Source organism: Typopeltis vanoorti, chromosome 23, assembly GCF_054136105.1.
Source record: "Typopeltis vanoorti isolate ZY-2024b chromosome 23, IOZ_Tvanoo_1.0, whole genome shotgun sequence".
Lineage (NCBI taxonomy): Eukaryota > Metazoa > Arthropoda > Arachnida > Uropygi > Thelyphonidae > Typopeltis > Typopeltis vanoorti.
This window is the reverse complement of record NC_143571.1, coordinates 41,840,306-41,859,570: the sequence shown is the minus strand read 5'-3', so window position 1 is coordinate 41,859,570 and position 19,265 is coordinate 41,840,306. Positions and strand designations below refer to the sequence as shown.

The window sequence follows — 19,265 nt, the reverse complement described above, 5'->3', positions numbered from 1 at the left end:
CTGAATTATAACCAATTCATTTTCTCATTAACTGACCCCCCCCCCAAAAAAAAAAAAATCCACAAGGATATTAACTTACTCAGCAACAGAAAGATAAGAATTGTTTAATGTATCACTTATTCCCGCTTTCCCAATTTTTTCAACATTTTCTCAGCTAATGAAACTTTCCACTGTCCATCCAAGAAGCTGGAGGGTCCAATTGATGGCTTGGGGAAAATGGAAACAATGCAGAAATCTATCTACCAAAAATGAATTTGTGAACTAGCAAGTTGATCTTTGGGAAGAGTTTAGAAATTTTTTTAACAGAAAACATTTTGGAGAAAACTGCTAATCAAATAAAACCATCAAAATCCAAGCAGTTTGACAGTACTTTACAAAATTGTTTTGCATTTACCAAAAATTGCACGACAAACTCCAGGTATCAATAATAAATAACTTACCTTCTGTTAATCTTGCTTTGCCTCCAGTTGGTTGGCATAACACTGTGGAGCAACCAACACACAAAACTACAGTTTGAGCATGGCTAAACACAGTGGTTATCTTGTAACATCCTATTAAAAAAAAAGTGCATTATAATATGTACATATATAAAAAAAAACAAAAATGCAATGAACTTTTGATGGTTTTAACACACACACACACACACACACACACACACACACACACACACACACACACACACACACACACACACACACACACACACAGCTTCATTTATATTTAAACACCTAAAGAGCTCAGTCAAGTTTCAAATATAAAATTGTTCTGAATGAAAGGATGTTAAAAATCATTCCATCGTAGCCAAATATTCTGAAATATTAGTTTCGGAACTGACTGGAGAGATTGAGAATACAAATTCTGGCATCTGAGTTATCTTGTTAGTGCATTACTTAAGACACCACTTACCCCTACGAAGGAACCTGTATGTTTGTTATATAATTATTAGTGTTTCAGATTTTAAGGTTTCACAGACCTGACAAACTGTTATTTAGCAATCTCATATCAGTGATTTTCAAGCTTCAAAACTTGGCTATGAAAGAATGGATATACGATATTCCTTCAACAATGAACAAAATTAATTTAAGAGAAATTGCGATCCATACTACTACTATGCACAGATTTGGACTCCCAGATTCCATGCAGATGAAGCTGTGGGGCAGATCCAGCAGGACAAAAATTATGGCAGATCTGTGGAATGCTCCCTATGAGAATAGATTGAATGTATGTAGGCTTCAAAAATTAACTGATAGACAAAAAAAAAGGAGACAATAGAAGCATTTAAGGAGTTTTATAAGATTGACAGACATTTTTCAGCACATGGCAAGGGAGAGAATAAGGGATCGCCAGTGGAAGTTGTGTAAGAGTGTTGTTAGAAAGGGTGTTAAGGACTATATTTTTTTTGCTTGGAGGGTGGTGAATGGTGGAATGAGTTGCGAGAGGTCTGAGTGCTTCATCAGTGAACAAGTTCATGGAGAGGTAGGTATGATAGGTATTGTATGAATGATGGCTAGAAGGTGAATAATGGATCTTCCACAATGGGTCTTCTTACCCCATGGAGATACCTGTATAATAATAACAGAGCAAGGTTCCCATAATGCTAATGCACTATAGGTTTATAATCTTTAATGGATGGAAGTCAAAATGCTGAATCATATTTAATGTACCATATTTAGGAATAAATCAAATCAGATAACACAAATTAATAGAAATATTTGAGTTTTCTGTATTAATATTTTCTAATAAATATCTGTTTACCAGAAAAGTTTAAAATCAAATATAAGTAATGTATATCACTTCTTCACTGGAATCCCCACCTTGATATGGTGAAGGGGACTTGCATGTTTTGCAAGGATGTATTGAGTTATGCCCATGGTTGTATATTCTACCAATAGGGCCTTCTCAAGCCAGACAGGTCAATACTGAGGAACTAGAATAAGAAGGCTTCACAGACTGGGTGCAAAGGTACTTCAGAGCAGGAGCTTCCTAACAACATCTGATACCCACTGGAATGTAGAAGCTAACTATAGAGCTTGCTTACTAGTCACTCAGACATTCTGATGCAGAGCTGTGTAGGAAAAGAGGCAGGTTACTTATCCTTGAGGACAACAAGAGTCATAATATCAATTATGACATTCCACAGGTCCAGTTAGATTGGCTACTCCAAGGTGATCTGTTATTGTGGGAGAAAAGACAACCACACCCTATTAAAACCACGAGTACACTAAATACAAGAATGAGTCCACAGTAACCAGCATTACTTGGCCTTACAATATCCAGAACCTAGCTCAGCAGAGAAACTGAGCTATTGGACCAGACATGTTACTCCAAAACAAAATAATAAAAACAAGTGTAAGAAAACTAATCTCATTATCGCTACATACAATGCAATGCAAAAATATTAACAAATGATAAAAACATGGAATTGCATATGAAATGGGATATAATAGGACTAAGCGAAATATAAAAAAAAACAGAAGGTTGCATAACACTGCAAAAAAATTATACAATCAAAGAAATAACATGAACAAAAACAGAAATTTCCAAATGGATAATATACAGGAAAATCTAATAATAGAAAGTGCATATAAGATTGCAAAAGATAAAATGGTTAAATCCCACAGAAAACAAAAAATCTGTTGGAGAAAAGAAGATACCTGCCGAGTTAGATGCAGTTATGGAGACTGCAGCAACAAAGCCTATTTAATTTTGGATAAATGAGTTTAAACGTGGTCATAAGTCCATTGAAGATGAAGTGCACTCCGGACACCTGACTTAGACCACTACGAAAGAAATTATTGACAAAATCCATGGTATTGTTATGGAACAACAATCAACAATCGCAGCACAATGGGTGCTGCGATTGTTGACTGTTGATCAAAAACGCATGTGTTTGGCGATGTTTAATCGCAATTAGCAGGATTTTTTGCACTGATTCATGACCGTACATGAAACTTGGATCCACCACTACACACCCAGTAGTTCAAGTCCTGAGTCCAAGCAGCAGTCAAAACAGTGGACAATGCCCAGTGAAAGAGCACCGAAAAAAGTGAAGACCACTTTGTCAGCTGGGAAGGTGATGGCCACTGTTTTTTGGTATTCCCAAGGAATTATCATGATAGACTATTTGGAAAAGGGCAAGACAATAAATAACAGGAGTCTATTATGCAACATTGTTGGACTGTTTAAAAGAAGAACTGAATTAAAAACGCCCATGATTGGTGCACAAAAAAGTTCATCAAGACAATGCATCCCACACATCCGCCGCAATGGCAAAATTGCACCAATTGAGGTTCGAATTGGTTCCACATCGACTGTATTCTCCGAACATGGCCATTATTGTTCCCAAACTTAACTTGAAAATTTTCTTCGAATGAGAATGTCATCAAGGCTGTCAAATGACTATTTTGCACAATTTGACAAATCCTACTTTTTTTAGATGGGATGAAAAAATTGGAAGCTTGCTGGACCAAATGTGTAGACCTCGATGGAGACTATATTGAGAAATAAAGGTGATTTTTTTCCAAAAAAAGTGTTTTAACGTTTTTTTTTTTTACCAAACTTTTCAAACAACCCTCGTATTAATTTTAAAAAACTAAATTTATAATATCCAGATGATACTGTAATACTAGCAAACAAAAAAACAGAAGAAATGATGAATGAATTAAATACAGTATCAAAAGCAGGTTATACATAAACTATGAAAATACTAAAATGACAAATATCAAAGGGAACCAAATAATAGAAGAACAAATAATATACAACAAGGAAATAGAGCAAGTACCTTAGTAGAACCTTTACATTAAGCAAAAGAAGAATTCATGAAGAAATAAAAAGGAGAATCCAGCCAGGCTGGATAGTTTTTGGCAAACTGAAAAAAATTTCTGTAGTAAAATCAAATCAGAAAACAACCAAATTTTTCAACCAATGCATTATCCCCATTATGACACATGGTCAATAACCAAACAGAATGGAGGAGCCATGCTAAACATCAAAATTGCAAGACAAAATAGGGAATGAAGATATAAGAAAAGAAACAAGTATTGGATGCAGGAAAAGAGATTTTACAATTAGGAAAAGGCCAGAACCTATTGCACAGATAAACAATCACCCAGATGAATCCACATAAAGTAAGAAGAATGCCTGGATAACGAGAGAGAGAGAGAGAGAGAGAGAGAGAGAATATATAATACATTTCCAGCCTGCACATTTGATATGCTAGTCACACAAGGAAGGAAATGCTTTCAAATCAAAATTACAATTAGCAAATGCTTCTGTCTTTGGTTTTTAACTGTGGATCTTCAAATCAATCTCATTTTGTTCATTTTAAGCAAGTATCACACTGCTATATCTGGTTTCATAGGTTGAAAATGATTGGAAAAACTAATCACAATCGATTAATAAAAAAGAAAAGAAAAAATACCATTAAAAGTTATGTATAGGAGAAAGAGTGACAAAATAGAGCCCTGAAGCACTTCACCATCAAAGCTTAAAGAGATGCAATCCACAATGATATGCAGTGAATGCCTAGGAAAAGGATGTAATGATAAAGAAATGACTCAAAACACTAAACTAGCTGCAAAATCAATTTTAACTTATGGATCTGAGAGCTGGATAAGAAACAAAAACACTTAACTGGAGGCTACAGATATGAGTTCTGAGACAGATTAGGAGAGTAAGGGGCATTAAATGCAGAATTACATTAAAAATGAAGATACAAGAAGAAATTTTACACTATTAACAAAGCAAGCACTTTTGGCCAATGCCAGGATTGTAGGAAAAAACCAAAGTAAGACCAAGATACAGGCAGATTAATTTGATATAGTAAGGAGCACTAAAATATAAGATCATTCGTCCTGACAGATAACAGATTAATTAGCAGGAAAATTGTTGATAGGAAGTCAATGATGTAACCATTTCAAGTACTACTACTGTAATATCCTGTACACCCTAAGGGTATGTAAACAATTTGATGTAGAATTTATATATATATATAAAAAAAAAAAAAGCACCGAAAATGTAGTTGATGTTTTCAATGAATCTATTTTGCAAACATATTTTTTATACCCAGTGATGGCTGCTTATTTTGTCCTAACATTAATCACATGATAAAAGATCATGTCAAGTGTCATCTCCATCTAGGAGATTGACTAAGTCTACCTAAGATCCATAATGTACAGTAAAAAGATACGATGGTAAGGTTCTAATCTCTTTCACCTCGTATTTAGTATCCTATGCATGTAGGCACATGTCCATGGGGGCTGGTTTTCTTCTGGGAGACAAAATACCCAATTGCCTGGGAGAAAAACCCTCCACCTCAATATGAGACTGCATAACTCACTATTTGAAAACACCTGATAAAGGTTGCTCTCATCATATAATGGATTCAAACCTAGGTCATTCCAACCAAAAGGCTTGTCTATACCAACTGAGAAACAGAGGCCCTGATAAAAGGACTAGAAAAATAACATTGTATGCATTCAGCAATAACTATTGGAAATTACAGCTACAATGCATATACACTGTAAGGAACTATGCATATTTTGCATAGCAAGAAATGCAAGGTAAGAAAGTACAGTAGAACTGAGATGCAGCAATGAATGCCACTTAATCCGGTTAAATGGAATATGAAGGATTATCACACCTCTTAATGGAGATAATTGATAGCACTTCTTATCCATGTTTCTTCAACCTTATCATATGCTTCATATCCATATTTTGGTGGATATGAAACAAGCCATGGATGGTAGGGAGGTTAAAGGATTCATTAGAATAAGCCTTCCACTATAAGAAAATGAAGTATACTATGCATACCAAACTTCAGTTTGTTAGAGGTAAAAAACCTAAAAGTTAGGAATTGTATAGACATTTGTTATTTACAATTGATTTATTTTTATCCAAAAAAAAAAAAAAAAAAAAAAAAAAAAATCCCACTTGCAAAATGCGTGCAAAAAGTCAGCCAAGGACTACCTTGGCTGACTTTTACATCCTGCTTGGCCAAAGGCTTCCATTCAGCTAGCTCAGTATTACTGCCAAGCTTGGAGTCTTTTCTGAATAGAAACTGTAACAACTAGGAGTAGTTTTATTTATAAAGAATTAATGGTAAAATGTAATCATTGTGTTATTATTTTGACAGTTAATTCAAACTCTTTCAGTTTCAGATAAGAAAAAAACTTACCAGGGCATTTAACATCCATGAAAAAGGAGTTTGGATGTTGAACAAGTCTCTTAAGCTTGCATTTCCGTCTCTCTTCATCTGCAGATGGATGAAGCAGATCTTTGGCCAACTAAAGAAATAAATTGCGCTACTTATTTTGAACATCATTAAAAATCGATTTATATTGGTATATGTGCAAACCAGAAAAAATTTTATCATAAATTTTTGCAGGAAAAAACTCATTTGGCAATTGTACATTACTTAATAAACAGACCAAAAAAAAAAAAAAAAAGCAAGCTCAAATGAAATGCATCCTGGGAATGGATATTTTTACACGTTATATTCAGGACACATTTTCAACCACACAGAAACACTATTAGTATTATTACGACATGACATCCTCAAGGAGTCCAAAGACTCATCAAAGAAGGGCACCTACTCTACGTCTCTACCACTCAATCCACCAACTACAGAGACCACATCTACACAATTGCTATCTACTGCCCACCATCACTAGTATCTTCAGATAATCACAAACACCCATGCCCACAGCGGGATTCGAACACACAACCTTTTGGCTGGATAGCAGATACACAAACCACTCAGCCAACCAGGCCAGCAAAGCCAAACTACCAGCATTAATAATACACTATTATTTAATAATACTTAAGAGTGCTTTTCATGTTTGCAGTTAATAGTATTCATAAAAATGTTAAAGCATTATCTGATCAAAGTGACACACCATGTTCAGGTTAATCCACATATGTGGTCTCAGCCAACAAATTGCAATGGATATCAATATAGCCATTATGATATATATATATATATATATATATATAAGGAAAATGTGGATTTCTAGACAAAAGTAAAAAGATGAACTGAAATTATTGTATCTGAAGTAATCTCATACCATAACAATCAGTTCTAAAAAAAAATCGAAATACTGCGATTACAAATGGTTACCATTTGTCATCAGTATTTATAGATTATAAAAGCATAACTAGAGTAGGCTGGTAATTTTGTATGATGTAAGATGCTTTATCCTTTGTTCAATGGTATGAGTAATAACTCTAAATCTGAGTTAATAGCATAGTAGCAATTATAAAACAGGGATCCATAATTTGGCAGTTTTTGCAAAATTGGCTGCCAGAGCAAGCCGTTTTTAATTATTGGCTGACTGCCTGACACTTCAACACTTGAAATAATATATTTGCTAGTTATGCTAGAAAAAAACATTTGCATTAAATGTCAAGAAATTATAAGTTTAATTTAATTTATAACCAAGAAAAAAACTTTCAACAGCTAGCTCTGTCACCTGACTGAATCCTCTCCACCACTTTTTCACCAAGTAATCCAGACTACCAGATCTGTGTAAAGTTCCAGATGTGGCCTCATTAACAATTTATAAAGTGGAACAATATCTTCCCTATCCAAATTGTCAGTGTGTTCTTCAACAACAAGATGGTCAAAACAGCACATCCATGTAATTGGATGTGCTGTTTTGGCCATCTTTGCAATATGCCCTCTAAACATCAATTCTCTGGAGGAAGAGATCACATGCTATTTACTATATCGATAGAACTGAACTAAAAGAATTTCATGAGGCAAGGGACTTATGGGAATCATGCACCTCTAGAGAATTGATGTTTAGAAGGTATATTGCAAAGGTGGCCAAAAACAGCACATCAAATTACATGGCTTACATAATTTTTTGTTGTAATCTTGAAAACAACTGCTTTAAAGTTGATGTAGATGACAATACTCACTAGGCACGTCTTACACTGTCACTTGAGTTGTCGTCAAATGTTTTCAAATATTCACCTAGCTTTATTCCACTAACTGGGATGGAAATCAACATTTCTGGATGGTAAGAACTTCATTTATTTAACATGATTGGGATCAATGAGGGATCAAGGATTCCATGAAAGGGTCGACAGTCTAAAATATAATGCATAAATGTTTTAGGCAAAATAAAATAAAGCGCATATTTTAATCATCACTCCCTTCAAAACTAACATTTCATTGATGGTCTTTATTTACGAGTGGCCAGATGTCGTCATCACTTGAAATCTCTCATTTGTATAATTCTCATTGCATACTTCGGCTGGTTTAGTTATCAAGTCAGTAATAAGACCTTGCTTACCACTATGCTGCAATTTTTTTTATTAAGTTCATAATATGGTGCTAAACAAATATCCAATTGTCTCGTGAATTTTCTGGAACGCTCCCCTGAGAGATCATTATCCATAAAATTCTTGCCAAGTTCAATGCTTCTGCTTTCTGCTAATTTCTTTAAACCAAATTCTTCGCAATCAGAATCTTCAGCAGAACTTTCCCTGCACTTGGTTCGATGTCATCTATTAATTATACCAGTTCCTCCTCATTTAAATCTATTTCCTCATCAGTTAATTCACTAATTTCATTTTCAACCATATCGCCATTATTATAAAAATACATTTTTTTACATGAAGGAAAAAAAAAAAAAAAGCATTACATATTGTAACTCACCAAAAAATGAAGTGCTCAGCCTGAGATTAACACAATGATTTTTAATGCACTTTCCTGGTAGAAAACGAAGACAAATTTCAACAATAAACACTTTATACGGTAAACAATTGATGCACATGTGTGCTAAAGGGTATTTTCCCCTAATATAAATTCACTACATAACTACATGTGCAATACAGGCAGACGCAAATTTAACGAAGATGAAATTTGATTTTTAAGTCACACGTTGAAAAATATATGAAAAGATAAAGGATTACTAGTTTGTAGATTGTCTTATATCGAAACCGAGTTGTATCCCTTGTTGTATAAGTTCAACAAGGGATACTACAATTGTAGACTGAGTTATATTGAAACAGCGTTGTATAAGTAGTTATACGAGGGTTACCTATATATTAAACTGTTCTTTATGCAGATGATATACTTTTAAACTAAAAAAAAGTATAAGATTTTCAGGATTCTTTATTAGCTGCTGTATCAAATATGGCATTATAAGGAGCGATAATAAAAAAAACATATAGGAACATGGAAAACTTTCTCAATGGCAACCTGTAGAACAAGTAAAATATGCTTTTCTATTCACAATTTTTAGCAAAGATACCAAATTAATTCCCAAAAGAGATAACAGAATAAACAAAACTGGTATGGTTAGGAATCAGTTCAATAAATTTATCTGAGCTTTCCTGTCACTGAGTTCCAGCTATATCATCTTCCCACCACCAATTTGGTCTTTTCAAACAACAGTTATGACTTTTCTAGCCTGTTGCTTGTCATTTTCATAACAGACATCATCCATATGCACACAGTATTCCTTCCACATCATCCGTTTATTACGAATCTCTTCCTTAAGATTACTCATCCATTTGACTCTTAATTTTGTCCCGAGATTCTTCGAAATCTCGGGACAAAAGTATTTTCTAAAATCTTCCCACACACAATTGATATCATTGTATCCTTTAACCGATACCATTTCACTGAACTCAGTATCGCCTCAGTTCGCTGGTCGTAATTTCCTGCTTTATACTCCAGTATGTAACTTTGTTCTGAATGGAACATTCATAAACTTAGTCACCTCCAAAGTGAGTACAGCATGGAAACTGTTAGCAACCGAAGATAGAATAGTTACGTCTTTAACTGACACCCCCCCTGATGCTATGAGGGTGGTCTGAAAAGTTCTGCTTCGAACATAGATGGCAACACTATTGACAAGATTTTTTTTCTAAGTTGGTACATCTGTCAAAAGCATCCATGTGAAATTGCAAGTCATTCTATCACGTAGTTTGTTTTATACAGCTGTCTGAAGCAAAAGTGTTGTCTGTATTCCTTGAAATGGAGAATCGTGCAGTTATGAAATTCTTTGTAAAATTTAATGCCAAAAGAAATTCATTCGAAGTTCATAAAAGTTTACGGGAATTCTTCTCCTTCGATTTCAACAATTAAGAAATGGGCTGCTGAGTTTAAAGGTAGCCGTACCAGCCTTGAACATGATCCACATGAAGGATGTCCAAAAAGTGCAACACCACCAGAAATCATTGACCAAGTGCATGGGTATGGTATTGGATGACTGGCGAGTCAAAGTGCATGAAATTGCTGAAACTACAGGCATTTCAAAAGAACGTCTAGGATATATGTTGCATGAAGAATTGAAAATGAAAAAGCTCGCACAAGATGAATGGCTGCTTGCTCACAGCAGATTAAAAACACACTCACATGAAAATATGAAGTGCCTGGAGCGTTTTAACAAGAATAAAACCGATTTTGCATGTCGATTTATTACTATGGATGAGACTTGGATTCACCATTACACACCAGAATCCAAACAGTGGACAGAAGCCAGCTGTTCAGCACCAAAGACAAAGTCGGTTCTATCAGCAGGAAAGGTCATGGCATCGGTGTTTTGGGATGCTAAAGGCATTTTGTTTATTAATCTTGAAAAGGGTAAAACAATAACCAGGGAATATTAATCTGGTCTTTTAACCAGACTAATTTAATTCATGAGAAAAGACCTGGTTTGTGAAAAAAAAAAAATCATCTTTCATCAGGACAATGTTTCTACCCAGAAAGGTGTTTTGGCAATGGGAAAATTAAGGAATCTGCACTATGAATTGTTGGAACATCCACCCTAATCCCCAGATTTGGCTCCCCCTGACACTCTCCCTTCCCAAAACAAGCTCTTCCTCGCAGGTCAGCGCTTTTCTTCAAATAAAGAGGTGATTGCAACTGTAGAGGGGTATTTTGCAGATCTTACTGAGAACCACTACAGGGACGGTATAATGGTGCTGGCACATCGCTGGAATAAACGTATTAGTCTTAAGGGAGTTTATGTTGACAAATAAAAATAATTTTGAAATTATGAATTTGTTTTTTCATTGTGAGGCCGAGAACTTTTCAACCCACCTTCGTATTGGTGATATTGCTATTCCAGGGATGTGTACTACACGCCTAGCATACTCGCCCGATTTATATTTTTATATTATATAAGAGAGAAAGAGAAATAAAGCATTGCAATAATTAAAAAAGCAGTTTCCCTACTGAATGTTGCAAGTAATATTTATGCAAACTCCTATGGATTCCTTGGTGATGAGGAAGTTGTGAAGAGCGTTCAGAGGAGAGTGACTAAGTTGGTGAGTGGTATAAAAAATGATCCCTACATTGATAGATTTCGAGTTTGTGGATTATGGACATCGTAGATAAGCAGAGAAGAGGGGGATACGATGCAAACATTTAAATACTAAAATGTTTTTTTACAAGATTGATGCAGGGTAAATATTTCAGCTGTGCGATAGTGATGGAAGAACAAGAGGTCATCCCTGGAAATTAAGGAAGTGTCATTAAAAAAGGTGTGAGAGAATTGGGTTTATGAAATACTATGATGACCGGCTGAGGAAATGTATTTTACAGAGATTGGTAAATAGGAAGAGATGATATGATCAAGAGGAGCTTACCAGATAAATACACAGGAGGTGGTTTTCAAAGGGCCTGAATTAGGGAATAAGATGAGAAGACAATTGTCAGCAAGGGTGATATAGAGATTCTGCAGGAAGACTAAATTCATGCATTACAGAACACATACCTTGAGCTGCTTAAAGGTCACTACTACCCACAGGATATGGAGGAGGAAACACTAGAGTTGAATCTGATATGTAAAAACTGATAAGAGAAAACAATCACCATGTTGCCACCGGATGCAAGTGATCCTGTAGTTGTGACATGGGATGGCCAGAAAAAGCCAATTTTAAAAGCAGACACTATGACATACTTGGGAAACTCATTGGTAACATCAATGCATTTCCAATCAGTAGTAACTAGAACCTAGTTTGAAAATAAGGGTGATAACAGTTAAACAGAATGCATGACTTATAAAATTAAGGAGCTGCAGAGAATGCTACGGAGAAATTTTTTGTCCTCCTTAACATCTTAATGGACTATTTAGATTTACTGCTACCATCACCAGGTTTATCTCTTTGCCTGTCATAGGCAACATCTGGAATTCATCCAGCTGTCATAGATCTTATAGATAGTCATAGATAACATATTTCAGTTTGCCAAAGCGACAATGATTTGATCAACTGTTATTCTACTGGCCTGACTGCTAGTAAAAAAACGTACAAAGCTATCTATATCCTATAACATCATCATCATCATCACAGAACAAATCAATATTAATACTTTTCATACAGCAATATTGGTAGCCCAATCGATAATTTAGCATAAGTGTGTTATATTAAAACTAAGATTCTAGATTACTACAGTCCTAATAATTTATAATGAACTCTTAGAACAAAAGATTATGTGGGTAAAATATGGACCATCCATATTTCTGAAAATTTTAAACCACTATTATTGTTACAATTAAGAGGTTCATAATTTCACAGGCCTCTTTAAATTTTCGCTCAATACCACATTTTGTTGTGATGTAATAAAAAAAAAAAACTAAGAAGGAAATTCACTTCAGCAAAAGCACTAAGAATTTATAACCATATAGAGAAAGCAAGAGAGCAGAATCTGCTATCTTGGAATCTACTTGCAGAAACTTAGCATTTCCTCAAAATTAGATTCTAAATTTAAAATTGGAACTCTTCAGGAATATTTTTTTAATTTTTTATGTAGTCTGGAAACTCTGCTTAGAGACCAATCATGGAACTATTTCAAGCTACTTCAGGCTTCCAAATAAACAGGGTGCTCTCACACCAGCCAATAAAATTTATTTCCCACCTAAACATCCATGCTTTCATGGCAGGTTTCGAACCCAGAGCCTGTTGTTGGAGAGTGGGTACACTAACCACTTGGCCAACCAGGATGACAAGATATTTGGATTGTTCTTGAGAGGATTACTGACAACTCAATTAAACATACCTTGAAACAAATAAACTAAAACTTAGTGATTATCCTTTCTAACAACACCTTGAATAGTAATGAACTCTTGCTACTTAATAAAGGCCTAAACTTTGCTGTGACACCCAGGCCAGTTAACAAATTGGATTTTATATACCATATTGAAAGAAGCATAAGATTTCTCCCAAGTTATCAGCAATACCTTCTTAAAAATGGCTACAGCAAAAATACTGTAACAAAATTCTTCACAAGACTCCACTCAGTAATAAAAATACACTAGATTACAATACAATTGTAGTCATTCCATACATTAAAGGGATATCAAATAAAATAAACAGAATACTGCAGAAATACAATCTAATGCCACCTTTTAACCCTCCCTGCAAAATTAAATAACTTATTCAACTCTTCCAAGGATCCACTTCCTCCAGTGGCCCAACCTGGAGTATGCTGTATTCAATGCACCTGTAATTTGCCTCATATGAGTAATACAGGACGCACATTTCTTATTCGAAAAAAAGGAACATAAACGACATTAAATTTAATATCAATGGTAAATCTGGCCTTTCTGATTCATGTCCTGAATACTCTACATAGAACTGACTGGAAACGCACCTGTTCATTACATCATACCAAAATGTAATACAAGTGTAAATTTAAAGAGGCCTGTCAAATTCTTATCAACCACCTTAATCTGAACAGTAATGGTGGTCTAAAAATGCCAAGAATATGGATGGCACATATTCAACCTACATAACCTTTTGTTCTAAGAGTTCATTATAAATTAAATTAGGACTGTGGTAATCTAGAACTTGTAATTTTGTAATCTTTAATTTGTAATTTCTTTCATTTTTTTTTTTTTTTTTTTTTTTAACTAGAAGTCAGATTAGAATAACTGTTATTCAAATCTTGTCACTTTGACTTACTATTTGAAATGTAATACAGCTTGTCTTTGTACACTTTGTACAACGGACAAAACATTAGAGATAAGGATGTTGGGAAGTTGACACCACTGGCATTAACATGCAGAGTGAAACATACCCAAACCAAATGCAGATGATAAATAGGCAGACATTGTGAATTCACCAAGTGTATAGCAATCAACAAACGTGGGTATACGTGGCAATCTTAGCAACTTTGATTGTGGACATATTATATGCATAAGACAGATGGGTCATTCTATCGCCCACGTGGTAAGAACCATAGGGTTCTCGAGGACAACTGTAAGAAGAGTTTACTGTGAGTATGCCATCAATGGACATATCAGCACTCCGCAAGCAAGTGGTAGCTAACCACGCATCACACTGTTCAGGCCCATACTGCAATATGTAGTATGGGCACAAATAACATCCAGTTTCAATGTCAGAGGTCCAAGCAGCATCAGTGAGCAAATGGTACGGCATACCCTGGGCTACGAGAGCTGATGCCCTAATCGTGTACCACTGATGACAAACTGTTGATAGTTTGTTATCAGACACTGTGACTCGTCTGGTGTCAGAACCATCAAAACTGGATTTCTGCAGAGTGAACCAGAGCTGTGTGGTCTGATGAATCCCATCATCAGTTGTACTGAGCTGACATAAGGGTGTGGGTGTGGTGTCAACAGCATGAGGCCATGGCCTCATAGTGCCAGGCTGGCTCTGTGATGATTTGGGGAGCTTTGAGGATCTGGAGAGATCATCAAAAACTGTGAGCTAACAGAATGTGATGGCTAATCACCTACACATTTTAAAAGCCCTTACACATCCTGCAACTAATGGTCTGATTCAGCAGTACAATGTGCCTCCCATCAGGCCTCAACCACCCAGGTATGGCTTGAGGAACAATTCACCTGAGTTTGGGACCATCCAGTAGCCCCCATGCTACAGGAGAACTGACATGCTATTAAGATAGGTATCTCTAATGTTTTGTCCACTGAATGTGTGCGTGTGTGCGCGCGCGCATATTGTAAAATCATGTATTCAAGGAACTTTATTCAAAAACCTCGTATACCGATTTTACTAGTAAGCAAAATTCACTAAAAATACTTGAGGGAAAATAGAGAAATTTTCATATTTTTAATTTGGAAATAATATTTTTTGTATATTATTGAATATTGTCACCTTTTTAAAAAGAACAGAAAAGTGTAAGATTAACTGTGTGTCTAAAGAAACCTCTTAGTCACTGGTAATTCCAGATGGATTAAGGATAACAAATGACCTGGGGCAACTGCAACCTCGAGGGTCAACAGTGTGCGGGGAGGGAGGGGGTTCCCATCTGAATGCAACGATCGAGAAGGGTGGCGGGTGCAGACCACTGAAGTTCCAAGAGGCGATGACATAAGCGAACCCCAAGGTCATTGATTTAATTAGAATTAAGATTTTAATTAAATCATGCTAGATTTAATTAGAATTAAGAGAGAGAAGTTCCGTGTGTTTTACTGTGTGTCATTCTTTTGGAGGGAGATTCAAATTCTATCCACGAATTTGGTGATGTAGCTAGAAACTAAATAAATTTTCCAAATTCAGTTGAGAATAAACACCAGTAGGTCAGACAAAGAGATTGGCTCCAGCCTGAGGCGATTTCTTTGTTCTGTAAGTTTTGCACACATCAGCTTTATTATTTGCAGCCATAAATCAGAAGTATAATAAGGGTCAAGAAGATAAGCTTTAAATGACAACTAGTTTTTTTACAAAAGGCGCAGAAGACAAGATATAATTGAGATTTGATAAAATTAAGATTTTAACAATGGCACAGCCAACAGGATTTAATTCACGCAATGAATTGGTCAAAATTGTGAATTAAAGTGAGCGAGTTTTGGACTAGAATCCGGCAGAGTGTAAAATTTGAAAATTAATCCACAAGTGTGAGTCAGTTTTCACTTTTGTACACCACTTAACTGAACACGTTTCATCTTGGTTCTTGGGATCTGTTAAATACAGAAAAACCTATTAGTACAGAAATGGATGACGCTGACTTTTTCAGAACTATTAATCCTCAACAAGTTATTCTACAATTTTCTGGAGAGGAAACTGACAACGTATTAGCTTTTTTTTCAGCTTCGTAGAGGAATTGAGGAAGGTTGGTAGATGGACAGACTTCCAACTTATCTTGTAGGAAAGGCAAAAAACTTTCTATATTCTTCCCCTATTTTGAAAGATACTTTGGACTACTCCAAGTTTAAAGAGATATTAATTTCCCAGTTCTCCAAGTTAAGAAGTTTGGGCCCTGATATATGGAAATTGCAGAGATGTGCTCAAAAAGAAAAGGAGAATGTGACTGAGTTCTATAATAAGTTATTGACAATTGCTAACAGTCTGAGTATCTCATTAGAGATGCTCAGACTGTTGGCAATTGTCTAATGAGATGCTCACCTCAACTGGGCAGTTTTTCATCAATTTAGGCTAAGGGTAAAACAAGATTTGAAGGAGACCACCTATAAGAAAAAAAATCACGAATCTTGAGGAATGTTTCCTTGCTGTGAAAGAGAAGGAACAGATACTCGGAGACATTCGTCGTGCATCTACTAACAGCTATATTAACGTAATTAAAGAGGCAAATAATTCTGCTAGCGAGAATAAAACTGAGAAGGAATTTAGCACATGTGAGGGAAGGACTAAAGATCAGTCAACATTAATAAAGTGACTGACAATAGAAACATCACAAAAGAAGCAGGGCTAACTAACTTAGAGGAAGTACATTCTAAGAAGTTGAACAAGTACAACAGCCCTTCATGGACCGTCTTGATGCTGTACTGAATCAGCTGGCAGCAGTAACAGTAAAATCCTCGGAATCAACTATACCTCAAACAGAGAGGACTAATGAAATAATACAATAAGAAGTCAAAAGACTACAAGAGCTGATGATGGACTGTCTTGATGCTGTAATGCAGAAGTTGGCAGCAGTGCCAGCAAGGACCTCCGAAGTATCTCTAACTCGGAGAGAAATAATGAACAAGGAGACAGAAGGGAGCATCCCAGATGTTTTAGTTGCAGTAAGGTTGGGCACACAGCTCGCAACTGTTTTAGTAACAAGAGACTCTCCAATAGAAATAATAGATAGGAGTCAAGGTTTGGACACACCCCTCATAATTATGAAGGTAAACCATGGAGGAGAGGACAATGGAATCATGAACAAGAAAGGTCAAAGATGATAATTAAGGGTAAGATTCAAGGATCGCATTGTGATGTATTGTTAGATACTGGTTCCCAGGCTTCTGTCATAACGAAAGATTATTTTCAAGAAATAAAATTCCGTGGCGAGGCATTTCTAATCTAAAGAGACCGATCAGATTATTGGGGTTATCAACATCTAAAGTTGGTGCAACCAAAAGGGTTAAAGTAATATTACACTTACCTGAGTTTAATGTGTGTGTTTGGCAGGAGTTGTTGGTCCTCCCTAGGACATCTCGTCCACACATTCAGATAATTTTAGGAACTAACTTTCTAGAGAGGCACAAGTTCTCTTGCAACTTCTCTAGAAATGAGATAATCCTAATGGGAAATAAACGGTTTGGTAGAGGGAACGAAAAATTTAATGGTAGAAATAGAAACGAGAGATCTCGTGAAGAAAGAATGCAGAAAAAAGGGAATGTCCCGCCAACTTAATGAAGTGTCTCAAGATAACCACATTGATTCTGAAACTTCAGAAGTGAACAATCAATCTGAGACTTACCAAATATCAAGCGTAAAATTAGTAAATGACCAAGGTGTTACAGAAGAAAATTTAGAGGAGGACTGCCCGAGAACAATCGGGGGCAAACAACATTGAGATAATTAATAGATCTAGAAGTTCCTATAACAGACCGAGACGGAACAAGCACAGAAAACATGAAGTTAATATACAACCTCAGCGGCAGTTTGATTATGCAAACTTCCTCTGTATTCTTTTTATGCTTAGAAAAGTGGTTTGGTTTGTTGGAATTTAGCAATTGCTACAAAAGGCACACACTTACTAACAGATTGTGCAAGTTTTATGAATAAAAATGGGGAATTAAGTAGGTCCAAAACATTAAAAGATAGCAATGAAATTAGGTATAATCATGAGGATAAAACACAATGAAATAAGGTGCAAATTAGGTCCGAGAGAGAGAGAGAGAGATATACAAAAGAAGGAAGAAAACAAGTTGGTGGTCAAATTCTCTCCAAAAAATTGCAGGAAGTTGAAAAAATTTTATTAAAGAAATTTTTTTTGGGGGGGGGGAAGAAAACCTATGAAAAATCGTGTATTCAAGGAACTTTATTCAAAAACCTCTCGTATACCGATTTTAATGGTAAGCAAAAATCGCTAAAAATACTTTTGGGTAAATAGAGAAATTTTCATATTTTTAATTTGAAAATAATATTTTTTGTATATTACTGAATATTGTCCCCTCAAAGGATTTTGTAAAAGAACAGAAAAATAAGTGTAAGATTAATTATGTCTAAAGAAACTTCCGTCCCAGTAATTCCACACGGACTAAAGTTTTAACAAATGACCTGGGGCAACTGCAACCTCCAGGGTCAACAGTTCGGGGGGGTTCCTGTCTGAACGCAATGACCAATAAGGGTGGCAGGTGCAGACCACCGAAGTACCAAGGGGCTGAAGATACTTTCAGGTGCAAACTTTGTTTGCTCACACTTGGATAAAGGATTAAACTAAATTTATTATAGTCTAACCAAGTGAAAAATAAACTTTCAACATCTTTCTCTAAATCCAGAGTAATTTAATAAAAAGGTGGCACACCGTTTGGCAACTCCTATAGGTAGAGATGACCTTGCTAATGCTGCCTGGTATCTCCACTCGGGCCTGGCTCCCACTGAAGAGACCTCAATAAAGGTCGAAACTAATCTCGGTAGTGGCCTTTCCCTTAATGCATAACATTATACATATCCGCAAGGAGATGTGTTTTGCATTATGGGAGATACTGAGATAAGAGTGATGTTAGCTTGCTTCACCTTTGCAATGAGTTGCTCGGTCCAAAACATTAAAAGATAGCAATGAAATTAGGTGTAATCATGAGGATAAAACACAATGAAATAAGGTGCAAATTAGGTCCATGTTGCCCACCTTACCCCAGTCTTGAAGATACTTTCAGGCGCAAACTTTGTTTGCCCACACTTGGATAAAGGATTAAACTAAATTTATTACAATATTATTTTAGATGGTGTCAATGGGGCATTATATGAAGCAATACTTAGTTTTTATTTGAGGTGTCAGCAGTTAGAATTGAAATACAGGAAGATGGTTTGATGTTAAATCTGGTATCAGACAAGGATGTACATTATCCCCATCTGTTATTCATTATCTATAT

The 19,265-nt window shown here is 35.7% G+C and overlaps 1 protein-coding gene across 1 annotated transcript in view; it reads right to left on the bottom strand.

Annotated features, from left to right (window-relative positions):
* The window catches only part of RpS27 (ribosomal protein S27), a 44,396-nt gene that overhangs the window by 5,576 nt on the left and 19,555 nt on the right, over window positions 1–19,265 (bottom strand). Inside the window, exons 2-3 of the mRNA XM_090412635.1 lie at window positions 6,176–6,284; window positions 441–551 (exon numbers count right to left, since the gene is read on the bottom strand). Coding sequence (XP_090268761.1) covers window positions 441–551; window positions 6,176–6,284 — 220 coding nt within the window. The remainder of the gene's footprint in view (window positions 1–440; window positions 552–6,175; window positions 6,285–19,265) is intronic.